Consider the following 12448-nt stretch of genomic DNA (forward strand, 5'->3'; position numbering starts at 1 on the left):
AGAAGAAGACGGACACGCAGTGGTAAAGGAGTAGGCGAGCTTGTCAGGCGTCCATGGCAACGTGACTTGTCTCCGCAGCAACTGAGCTCTACTTCAGCTACAGTCCTGGAAAACATTTAAATTCGGCCTGTTGCGATGTGCAGCGCCTGCAGACATGTGAGCCACTGAGGTCACTGAAAGTTGACAGATTGTTGTTACTTCTTCCTGTTGTTTTCTCCGTTTTCCCTTAATGTTAGTCTTGGAGCCATCCTTTGCTAAACTCACAGAGCCGCGAATGGATCGATTAGTCAGTGAAGAGCAGCGGGCTGTCTCCTCTCTGCTCTCAAATTCATGAGAAAAAGACTTTCAGAAAACAGGACATACGTTTTCACTGTCTAGGTTGGTCAAATCTTAACTTCAAGTCTTTCTAATCGCATTGCCTCAAGAAACACACAAATAAAACTGGCTTATACTCAACAATCAGCCATCAACCAACCTGTTTAAATGGATATGTAGCGGAATTTGTGCCAAATGTGGTGTTTGTGCACATTAGGGAACACGCTTTCTGTCAATGTAGAGATCCAGCTGGTCCTCAGATGACCCCGATAGTGATAATGATGTCAATGGTGTAGTGTTTCCATGTCGGTTCAGCCAGGGTCACGACAGCTGCCAAGGTGGGTTGAAGAACTTGATGGCGTGAGTTTTGGCCCATTTGGCGAACACAGACTTCTCTGTGATGAAGCGGTGCCCGCCGTAGGGGGCGCCCTCATGGAGCAGATATTCCGCACACTCATCCCGGCTGCCGGCCTCGTAGTAGTGATAGGGAACCTTTCTGTAACCCTCCGTCCTACACAGGAGAGGAAGAAAGAAAGGAAAGAGAAGGAGAGAGAGAAAGGGAGGGATAACATTAATTTCACCCTAGTCCTTATTATTATAAACTGTGACTATGTTCCCCCAAACAATTCATTCCTTCCATTTTGACCAGGTTCCTTTTGCAGTGTTTTAAGGTTGAGCCCCCTACATTGCATGAAATAAAGAGCACCTCTGCTTATGTCAGATGAAAATGAATACAAGAGATGCACCGATCGATCGACCGCCCACTAAAACTGTCTGGTTGTCAGCTGATCAGCCATAACCCGTGACCGGCCGGTCGATCTCTTATATCTGATTCATTTTTCCTACCAATTTACACACATGTGCAAAATGATATGTTACGCAAGCTAACATGGACAGGACGTTCTCTGTGTCCACACTGAATCTGTTCAATATGCTTCTGTTACAGGAGTAGCCTACTTGCCATCTTTCTACTACGTTTGTACTTTTTTTATATTGTGATATTTACTGGAAATGTTCCTCCAGTTGTACTTGTAACGTCACATCACACAGCCAAACACACAAACACATTATGTTGTTGGTGTCGTGTTTTTTAAGTGAATGACATTAGGTCCGTGTTGTACAGATATGTGTCTGTTTCCTTTGGAAATATGTTAGATTAAATGGAATATACTGCATTTCGTTTTCAGTCTGATCGTATTTGTCCAGTTACCTGAATCACTTTTATTTTGAGACTTGTTTATTATGGTTTTATTATGGAAATAAAATTGAATTCAAAATAACCACAAAGGAAAAGCTACAAAATGTTTTGTGTATGTCAATTGTCAATTATCACATTTTGATAAAACTGGAGTCTCTGAATCTCTTATTCATACATTTAAAACACATATATTAGGGTTATTAAGCTTCAGGCGCTACTTTACACAGGAAAGGCGGGCATTTAATGAGTGATTGTTTGAACTCTCATCCAGTTTGTAAATTGATAATGAGATGAGATGCAGCAGGATCTATCTGTTTCAGCTCAGCAAGTGATTGGTCGATCGATCACGTTTAATCAGAGCAGCGTGTCCCAATGAAGGTTAAAAGTAGAGTTGGGCTGTGGTTATATCATCATGTCATTGAACATTCATCGTTTTATTGTTAAAAATGTCTGCTGTCCAAATCAATTATTCAAAGCAGTCCGCAAACTAAATTGGTTACTGGAGAGCCAAGGGATGTGGTCTCATGTGATGTGCAAAAGCGGATAAAGTCTAATATCTATTTGAGTTACTAATATGATTTTGCATTAATTTGCCATATGTATCAATGTGTGATAATGCATTTTATCTTATCACTTCACCGTAGTTAAAAGTTCAATAATATAGTATTTTTTTTTTTATGTGATTACACATGTTGTGTTGTAATGTAAAACAGATGTTTGTCATTCCCAACCAGGATTCAATACATCCTGTATAACACCGTCCTCTTGTTTTATTTATTAGCAGTTTCAAGTGCTTTGATTATTGGAAATTACATTTTCTGTGTAGGTTATACTGTATACATGAATGATATATATTAGATATAATAGTATATCATAGTGAACTATGATTTAACATGATATTGCTTGTGATGCAAAATTTGGGGCCAAAGAATTTTCAGGAAAACAAATTACAGCATTAAAAACTATTATATGAACTATTAAGCAAACTAAATTATTGAACTAATAAATTAAAGATCCTCAGGTACAGCGTTCAGCAGTTTCAACTTACAATTCTCCTCTCAGCAGGTTTCCCTTATTAAAAAAAAACTGCTTCATTTATTCATTACATACTCGTATTACCACAACAAACAAATACCACTTGTTTTTTTTAGATATCATGACAATTTTCTTCCCTATTTTGAGCCAAAAGTAAATCTGAAAACATCCAAAGTTATACAGAGTATTGTACAGTAGTGAAGTTAAGCCATTCTTACCTGAATGTCATGACGAGTTGCTATTTTTACAGTGTTCATCTTCTAACCATTAAAAATAATGAGTAATCAATAAAAAAAAACAGGAGCAGGAGCAGTAGAATAGATTCACTGAGCACTCTGCACTCTGTTTCTAATAGCGAGTGACGGCTTTATGAGAAAATGACTTGTGTAACAATTTCATTGGGAGAATGAACACAGACGGAAGAGAAACAGCCGTCACCAGCGGGTCCACAGCGAGAAAGCAACCATGGCTGTCTGCCAGCTAACAGCAATACACAACCCAATCACTGGCTCTCCCCTCTCTGTGTCGCACCGTGATGGGCGCCAGCGTTAACAAATAAATTCAATTTCACCCTCTCTGAGGCACCTGTTGAAGCTCCATTACCACATATCTGCTGAGGTCAATTCTGACTGGTGCTTTAAACACCGCCTCACAAAACTTCACTTCTTATTTTTGTTGCCGCCTGCCAACAGGACTTGTGAAACACGATATCTTCCTGTCTCACGCAGGAAAAGGAAGGAAATAAGTGGGAGACAGGAAGGGAGGGACCCTTTAACTGCCTCACTGAATCATAAAATCCTCATTGCTGGTTGAATTATCGCTCCTCTCTGCCATGTGTCTGGGGCTGTTTATATTTCAACTCCCGCTGCGAGAGGATAAAAGGCAGGATTTTCACCCTGTATTAGGTAAAAGTGTTTGACTCGGGGGATAGAGAGAGCTCAGGGTTGAGCTGAGAGAGAGTGGAGGGGGGAGGGGGGACGTAGGGAGAGCGAAGTCGAGTCAATCAAGGCTGAGACAACTTGAGACCGAGCAGCCATGCCTGGAGCAACAGCATCTTGTTTGTCATCCCTCCTATGGCCTCACAGCCAGACAGCAATCCCTCACCCGAGAGTCTGGGAGACAATGACAGGCCGATATATACAAATAAAACTTCAAGCAGGGGAGGGAATTGGGTGCAGCAGCCCAGCCGACCACAGCAGCAGAGACTCCACAGCCTGCTGGGTATTCTAGGCAGGAAAAAAACATAATGGTATTCACGGCACAGAGAACCCAATATGGATTTCAGCATAGAAATTCAGACATTAAACCCAAACCGAGGCATTGGAAATGCATTCCAACAGGGCAGTCCGTGATTATGGGGAGGCTGCGATTGGCCAGCGCTGCTGTGAATGTGAATATAGTTTTCAAAGTTTTTGTCGGAGCATGTGCATTTTTTCATCCAAGTATGGAGGGTGATTGTCGGTGTCTTACTTGCAGTAGGTGTCATTTATCATGCCGTAGATATGGATCTCTTTGCACATGTCCATGGCGAGGATAAGCGTGAACCAGCCGGTGCTGAGGTAGGAGCCGGACTGGATCCTGCAAACACACAAAGTCAGCCCTTTTAGTCTAATATTCATTTGCATAAGACAAAAAAAAGAAATTGAGGAATAAGTTGCATGAAAATGAAAACATCCAAGAAGTTCCCAGGACTCCATTTCTTTGACATTTGTACTAGCTGCTGTTTTGTTCTTGTTATTCAGCTGATCTTAGAATTAAAATGATTCTAATAGCTGTTCGTATACTAGGTTGCCCTGGATGAGCGCCTCAAACAGGGATACAAAAATGTAAATTTACATGTAAATGTGTCTGCAGCACAGCTCTCCGACGCGTAACCATATGTCTGTTGTACTGCAAGTTTCACAAGTAACATCTCTGATTTACTACTGTGTACATCAATATTTAAAGAGGTTGTAAAATTCCCACTTCAGTATATATATATATATATGTAAAAAGATTCAAAGGGTGAGAAAAGAAACACACTTTATTGGGTTGTTGAACAGCTCATCGCAACAGCAGCCCACACGTCGTTCCCCTGTGAATGATGCAGGAACCCCGGAGGCCAATCAATAAAAACATGCAGAATCCTTTCATCAGCATCAAACTATCGTTGTTATGAACTCTCAAGCTTTGATCATTTTCAAACACACAACACACTGCAGAGATGCATCTTCACTCAAGGTTTTGTCAAAACAAGACTAGTAAGTGGGTCATAAAGTGTACACCTGCATGGCAGGTGGCCCCGCGCTCCCAGAGGACCCCCTGCCTTTCAGCAACGCAGAATACTACAAGGAGCCATAGACCTTGTATAAATTATACAGAGTGCACAGCAGGATACTGATAATGATGAAGGGAAAAATGGCGCCATCACCACAGTGTGAAACAGCATAGATATTATGGAAGACCACAGATAATGATAATAATTAACAACTTTAGGGACCTTTAAAAACAGAGTTTACAAAGTTATTTGACAGACAAAGCAAAGCAAAAGCAGGATACCCAGAGGGCAATATAACAAGAGAAAGACAAACATTAATTAAGTGAGTAAGGCAGAACAAAAGCAGGACAAAATTAAGACGAGAGAAAGAAAATATGCAAAAACATAGCAGAGAGAAGACAAATAAAGATGAACGGTAAAAGAGATCAAAAAAGCTAAAAATATGTAAATAAATTGGGAAGAAGAAAGATGATAGTAAAAGTGATGTCATGTAAATAGTTAGAAAGCATTTTATTTATTGATATCTACCTGGACAATAGGAATTCATGAATAAATTGAGGAAATGATTATGTATTTTATTATGTGGTTTTTAATGGACAACATAAGAATTTACAAATGAATACATAAATTCACAAATAAATAGGTCAAATAAAAAGGGATTTATAAAGCAAACAACATAAATCAATCAATTCATTATTTCAAAATAGATGGATAGACCAAAGTGGTGCACAGAAACAGCAAACTGGAGAATAAAATAAGCCAATCCTCTGAGCCATGATGCATCCTGTCAAAGTTACCAGCTTAACCTGCACCTTTTAAGTGTTTAAGTACCTTGGACAGCTCAAGCATCCCTGGCTGTTCCAGGATCAGCACCTGGGACAGCGTTCAACACAAACTCCAGCTGTTTCCCAACATTTTTGATCCCTTAAAAAAAAGAAGAAAAGAAATCTACTTTGCCAGCAGTGATCAGTTCAACTATATAACAAATGAATAACTTTTAGTTGTAAAATAATTCAATAAGTCAATGGAATACGGTGCTGATGGTGGCACCAAATTAAATTCAGGGAATAACGAAAGTTAGAAAAATTCATCCTGAGAACAAGTATGGAAATACATCTGACTTTAGCCATGCTGCTAGCATAGCTAAAGAGCAAAGATAAATAAGATTAATTTGGTGCAGCAGTTAAATGTTTTCTCTGCTGCTCTATCCTGTCAATCATTATTTGACCTCTCAGACTTGTTTTGCGACTCCTTAATTGAGAACCACCGTCCTAAATAATCTCCCCGTACAGGAAAGCAGGAGGATGCTTTAGGCAGTATCTGATCGACTTATAGTCATGAAGCTGTATCGCGGCTAAACAGGCTATTGTACACGAGTACATTTCCTCTCCCTGAACCTCTGTGTGATTAAAAAAGTCTGCTGTCAGTGTCCTGCTGGCAAATAAAAATCACAAAGTGAAAAAACTGGGACCATGACGTTGATAAAAACCCGCACAAAGCTTTCCAACAGCTTTAAACCGGCTCATTAAAAATATGTAATTTCCATTCCAAAACATTGTTGTGAATCAGAAATAATTAACTGTAAAACTCTTTTCTATCATATGTGAATTGCTGTGAAAGCAGCCGGCATACAAATGATGCAGCTGTGAATGATAACTGAAGGTAAATCCCCCAAACAATTCACGTCATATTCCAGCCTGCTCCGATGTAAACTATGCTTCATATCACTGAGGGAAATCGCATCTCATCTACATTTCTCGTTACGTCCGTCACTTAGCACCTTGATGGAGAAGACACATCATTTTCTTGCCTCTTGTCAAATGCCCATTGCTGGTACTTTTTCAAATTATATACAAATAATGAATTATGAATACGAGCAATTATGAGTATAAACCTTATTAAATCAGGAAAGGAGACGGGGGGTGGGGGGGGTGGATGATAAGATGGCTTGGGATAAGAAAAGAAAAAAGATTTGAATTCCAGAGCTGTGTCTGAAACCTATTAAAGATAAAACATTAAAGATGTATTTATGGATCTATAAAAACTTTGTTCTATAATGTGGAATGATTCAAACATGGTCCCAAGATTGTTAACATCAAAGTAGACATTTACACAGATAAAATTGCACAGTAATAAAATAATTATAGCAAACCTCCTATCAAAAAGGGATAGGAGACTCATATTTTATTTTCAGTTTAAACAGTTGTGGTGACATTTCTTAAACGTTTTAATTGCTATATTATAAGGAGACCAGAGTCTAGACATTTCATTCATCAGAAGGGTATTCTTTGGCGTTCAGTGACCGCCATAAATATATTCGAGAGTTTTTGCAAAATATTATGCAAACACATACATCATTAAATGGGTCAAACTGTTACACAGGAGAAACATTAACACAGTGTAGATTCCATATTTTTTTTACATTTCCTGGTTTTCAGTGCTGCTGGGGAGCACTGAGCGGGTCTAGTCTGCTGAGAGACAAATCCGTTGTGGTGATCAAACCTCTGAACTTTCTGTGACTGGACTTCTTTAGCCACATGACCTGCGTGCTTACCGCTGCTGCTTTCTGCTGAGGTGAGTCTCCTATCTTTGCTGCTCAGCTATAATTGCTTCAGTGTTTCTGCTTTACAGTCTTTAGAGATCAGCCAAAAGTGTGAGTGATATTCTTGATGTCTGTGTCCTTGGTGCTCAAGTTAATGAAGTATGAGTTTCTGTAGGTGGTGCTTCTAGCGTTATCAGTTCAGCTGTGTTTTCTTCTGCTTATTCCAAATGATCTTGCTGATTAACAAGTAAAATGTGTCAAGCACCCAGCTGAGGATGTGTTCTTAAGATTGTGCCAACAGTGTGAATATAAGTAAAAACTCCAAAGGTTTCAGGACCTCTCTACACACATTTATGCCCTCGTCAAGATGAATTGTGATAACTTTGGTGGCTCGTTCACTTTTTATCTCGCACCATCATCACCAAATACCAGCAAAAATAATAACACTCTCATGAGCCGTGGCTCTACTGAAGTTTTGTGATATTAGCCAATGTTAACACACTAACACACTAATCTCAGATGGTGAACATGGTTACCATTTTACCTGCTAAACATCAGCATGTTGGCATTGCCATTGTGAGTATGATAGCATGCTGAAGTTAGCATTTAGCTCAAAGCACTGCTGTGCCCAAGTATAGCTTCACAGAGCTGCGTGGCTGTAGACTTGTAGTTTTGTTCTGTAATATATTGTTTCTTGGCTTAAAAAGAGTCATTCTGTGACCTTAAAGGACCCTTAGAAACTCACAATGATTAACTGCCAATTACAAATCGTACACTTCACTTCTAATCATAAAAATTATATTTCTAGACAGAAACACTGAGGACACAATCGAAGAATCCTTAAAGCCCCGCTTGGCTGTAGAAGAGGAGATGGTAATAGGATATGATGGCAGGATCCAAACACTTGAATACAGCACTGTCGTTTTTCGAGTGGACCAAAGCCAGTGAGCATAAATCGCAGAAACAAGCTGAAATGAATAAAACCAACCAGCTGACTTAACTTAAGTAAAGAGTTTCTTACTATAAAATGTATTTTTAAAGGGCACAATGTACTTTAGCTTTAAGTTTAGGCAGCCCACAAACTCTGTCACACACACTGACACCAAGGCTGTAGGAAGGTGAAATTATAAAAAAAAAAAAATGTAATTAGTTGTAATAAGAGAGTGAAGGAGCACAGGAGGGAAATGGCACATTATCAGTGAAACACAGCGCGGCAGCTCTCAGCCGTCAGAGGTGTCAACACATCACTATTAGCCTGCATTATTCATTAGCCATTTGCCACTCCAGCAGCAGACACACACACAGGCACACAGGCACACACTCATACATCCGCACACACATACACCACATCTCTAGACGTGTGCTGAATGTCCTGGAGCAAGAAGCTTGGTGGAATAAATAAACAGGTGGGATCTGCTGACCTGATAATTACAATTTCAAAGTAAATGTGTGGAAGCGGAGACGCAGAGAGACCGACTGATAGACTTCAAGGTCTTCAGCAGACATTGTGTTTACCTATGACAATCATAATGGCACAACTTTGCAGACAGGACGCTGTTATTGTGTGGCCAATTTAAAAGAGAGATAAGGCTCGGTGTGAAGCTGCTCTGGCAGGCGCAAAAAAATGACATCCAGAGCCGGAGGACAGAGAGAATGCAATTTGCTTGTTTTGTTAAGGCAAAAAAACCCACAGCCTTTTACTCAAAAACTGCAAACAAATGGCGTCATGAGGTCAGGCTTGACACTGCCTGGCTTTAAACCAAATCCCCTTTAGTCCCCACTGCTACTGCCTTCTTGGAAAATGGAACATAATGAATTGTATTTGGGCATGAAGAGAGCTGAACAAAAAAGAGAAAAATACGTAAAAAGCTGTGTTATATCTTTATTTTTTCTCTCTCTCTCCAACACAATCCTGAGTCAAGTGAGGCAGTAGTGATCAGGGCTGACATGCTAGGACGCTGCAGCACTATCAGCAATAGGAAATGAAGGGTGTTTGAGAAATTAAGTCGGACACTCTGAGCGCGGTCTAAGGAAATAATCCCAGAAGTCTGACTGAGCTGGAGCTTGTTGTGCTTTACCTGCCGAGAGCCAGAGGCTAAGGAGCTGCCAGGGATCAGTGAGACGCCTCTACCTCCGACTCTGCTCAATAACTCGCACTTGACATGCAGAGCAGGAAAAGCTGTCCATGTGTGCGAGAAAAATCCGGAGTGACGACCGGTTAAGTCGAAACCTTGCTTTTATATGTGCCTCTGCAGCCGAACAAATATGATACGACAGCTGTCATGAACACTTACTATAGCTCAACTATTTTGTGGGAAGTTGATCCGTACTGGAAAGAATACAATATTAGACTAATGCAAATATCCACATAACTAGACACCTGATGTGTTTGTAGGAGCACCTGGTTGAATAATAGACGGCTCAGAATTGAATGTTAATCAAACAATTAAAAATTATTAAACTAGACACAGGCCATATCAATCATGAATATGGATGAATAGGAACAATTTAAAAGTTAAATACACCCATTGAAAAGACATAGATGGATAGATCAATACCACTCTCATGTTTCTACTCTAAATTATGAACCTACCGCCAGCGGCTGGTTAGCTAAGCTTAGCACAAGGACTAGAAACAGCTAGTCTGCTTCCTCCTTTTCTTTACCAGCGTTTTAAACCAGCGTCTTTAAAGTTCGGGCTGATTTTGCTCCAACTGTCTAGATATCATGCTAGATATGTGTGTGCCTACTATTTTATTTATTCATTTATTTAAGCTTAATTTAAATGTGACATATGCCAATTTCCAGGTTCATACTTGTATTTTTGGGTTTCTACTAGAACAACAAAAAAACACTTTTCTCATACTGCCTGTCTGGATTCACCTGTATTCATCCTCTGTGAAACGTTCTGTTTTAGTGTCTGTCTCTTTAAGCCCCATCACCCCCCCCAAAAAATATAGTGCACCTTTGCAAAGACGCGGGTGGATATACTAAGATGGTGGGAGGTATATTATAATGAGCCAGCAGGTGACATCAGAAGGGGAGCCAAATCGGAAATGGCTTGTTGAATCACATGATTTCTAATCTAGGCAGCCCACAAAATAACTGACTGGGTTGTCTGATTTCACAGTTGGTGGGTTGGTAGTCACTCCAGATACATAATTGTATATTCACAAGCACTGAAAAGAGTTGTGTCCCCTTTAACCAGGAATTCTCTTGAGATACATTATATATTTTCCAGAAGGGACCAGGCCAAAATGTCAGTGTATGACAGCGGTATATCACATGTGGTCCCACGCTATATTCAAATCAATCAGGCAATCTTGTTTGAACCTGATGTTCAATGGAACAGCACAAAGATTTTTACTCTTTTAATGTCTGATTTATCTTACGGCAAGTGGAAGTACTATGAAAATACAGTAAGATTATTTATAGAGTAGGATCAGTGCAGTATCATACCAGGTCAATTTGTGCTTTGACTTGGAGGGCACTCCCACACATCCATGCTTTATCAAGTTGCTTCAGACCCAATCTGTGGAGAGAATTTCATCAGACGATACCGGGTCTTCTTCCTCTCCTAGAAGAGGAGGGTGGGCATTATATGAACCATCTATATCTCTCTCATAATCTCTTTTTCCCTCTCATATTCCTCTTCAAAGAAATTGCCACTCGAGCCAAGCTTCATTCGTATGTTGTCGAGGGTTCACAAATGCAGCATCTAACCAGAGCGGGTAAACACAATGGTATTCTAAAAAAGGGCCCACTTCACCAGATGTTCCGTTTTCATATTGATCCAATCTCCAGATACAAGAGCAGCAGACTTGCCTCCATTTTTTACATCCAGATGTGTTATTTTCTTCTCCCGGCAGGAAGTAGCCCGATGCAAATGGCTGTGCGTTAAGTGATTACTTCATACGACAACAGGGCGCGAGACAAGTGGTTGTGTTTCCCATGGGCAAGTAGTGTGTAGAGGAACAACAAAGTGTGTCTTCCTGTGTCTCTGAAGCAGCCGAGGAGCCTCTGGGATGACACGGTAACAACATCCAGAGCAGAGCCACGGGGTGAAAACGGCACTTTTTGGAACATTTTTCTTTTTACACAGACCACAGAGCACAGCAATTTATTTTAATGATGAGAATGAGCATTGCAGCCGTGTAGGCTTGCTGAGGCGTTTCTTAATTCTGCTGGGAGGCAATATGTAGCATCGGGGTGACCTCAACAAAATGCATTATGAAAAAGACAATTTGCTTTCTTCAAGTCTAGCTTCGTTTCGTTTACACAAGTACGCAACGCTAATAATAAGCTGGAAGGGCACGTTCACCCTCAAAGAAAAGACACTTTCTGAAGCAGAGAAGCTCCCTCTTTTGTTTGGATGAAGTTACGTCAGAAAGAAGCTCGTTTTAAGATGTTTTTTCTCTCCAATGACTCATTAATTTGTTTATTTGAAACTAGGAACTCATCTCTTGTTTAATGGTAATGCAAACCATACTATATTAGTCATACTGAATGAGTATATGACATTTCATCTGTTTTTGGTTTTGAGTGAAATATCTTGACAACTATTGGATGGATTGCCATAGAATTTGGTTCACACATCCTTGATGCCCAGAATATTTATTGAAACATCCTTTAGTCTTTCATGTAGCGCCATCATCAGGTGATATTGTTCGTAAAATTGGTTTATGATAATGTTTATAATAGTCGGCAAATGTAAGCATGAACCAAGATGATAAACACAATAAAAGTTTTAGCTGCTTAGCATCAGAATGTCGCATTTGCACAATTGTGTAAATCCCATTTAGAGTAAAATAGACGATAAAGCAGGGTATGTTTTATGGCGGGATACCTTGTGATTGACAGGTTGCTACCACGGTGTTGTCCAGTCAAGGAGTTGTTCATGTTTTTCAAAGTTTAACCCTTTCACAGTGTGTTTTCAGTTCATGCAAGGTAATACTCTAGTAAGAGTCTTAAAATTCAAATGTGCTGCATCAACGAGGACTCTGAGCAGCTTTTACTGGTGCATTATAGAGAGCGATTTGACCAGCTGGATCACTGAATGGCCTTGGAACAGCATCACCTGGAACACTAAGGCCTGTAGAGAGT

General features: G+C 40.0%; 1 protein-coding gene across 1 annotated transcript in view; it reads right to left on the bottom strand.

The window, feature by feature from the left end:
• Positions 1-636: 636 nt before the first annotated feature.
• st6galnac3 (ST6 (alpha-N-acetyl-neuraminyl-2,3-beta-galactosyl-1,3)-N-acetylgalactosaminide alpha-2,6-sialyltransferase 3) overlaps positions 637-12448 on the bottom strand; it is a 32433-nt gene continuing 20621 nt past the window's right edge. Inside the window, exon 2 of the mRNA XM_054596462.1 lies at positions 637-826. Within this exon, the coding sequence (XP_054452437.1) occupies positions 637-826 (190 nt within the window). The remainder of the gene's footprint in view (positions 827-12448) is intronic.

Source organism: Anoplopoma fimbria, chromosome 3 (genome assembly GCF_027596085.1).
Source record: "Anoplopoma fimbria isolate UVic2021 breed Golden Eagle Sablefish chromosome 3, Afim_UVic_2022, whole genome shotgun sequence".
NCBI classification, from domain to species: Eukaryota; Metazoa; Chordata; class Actinopteri; order Perciformes; family Anoplopomatidae; genus Anoplopoma; species Anoplopoma fimbria.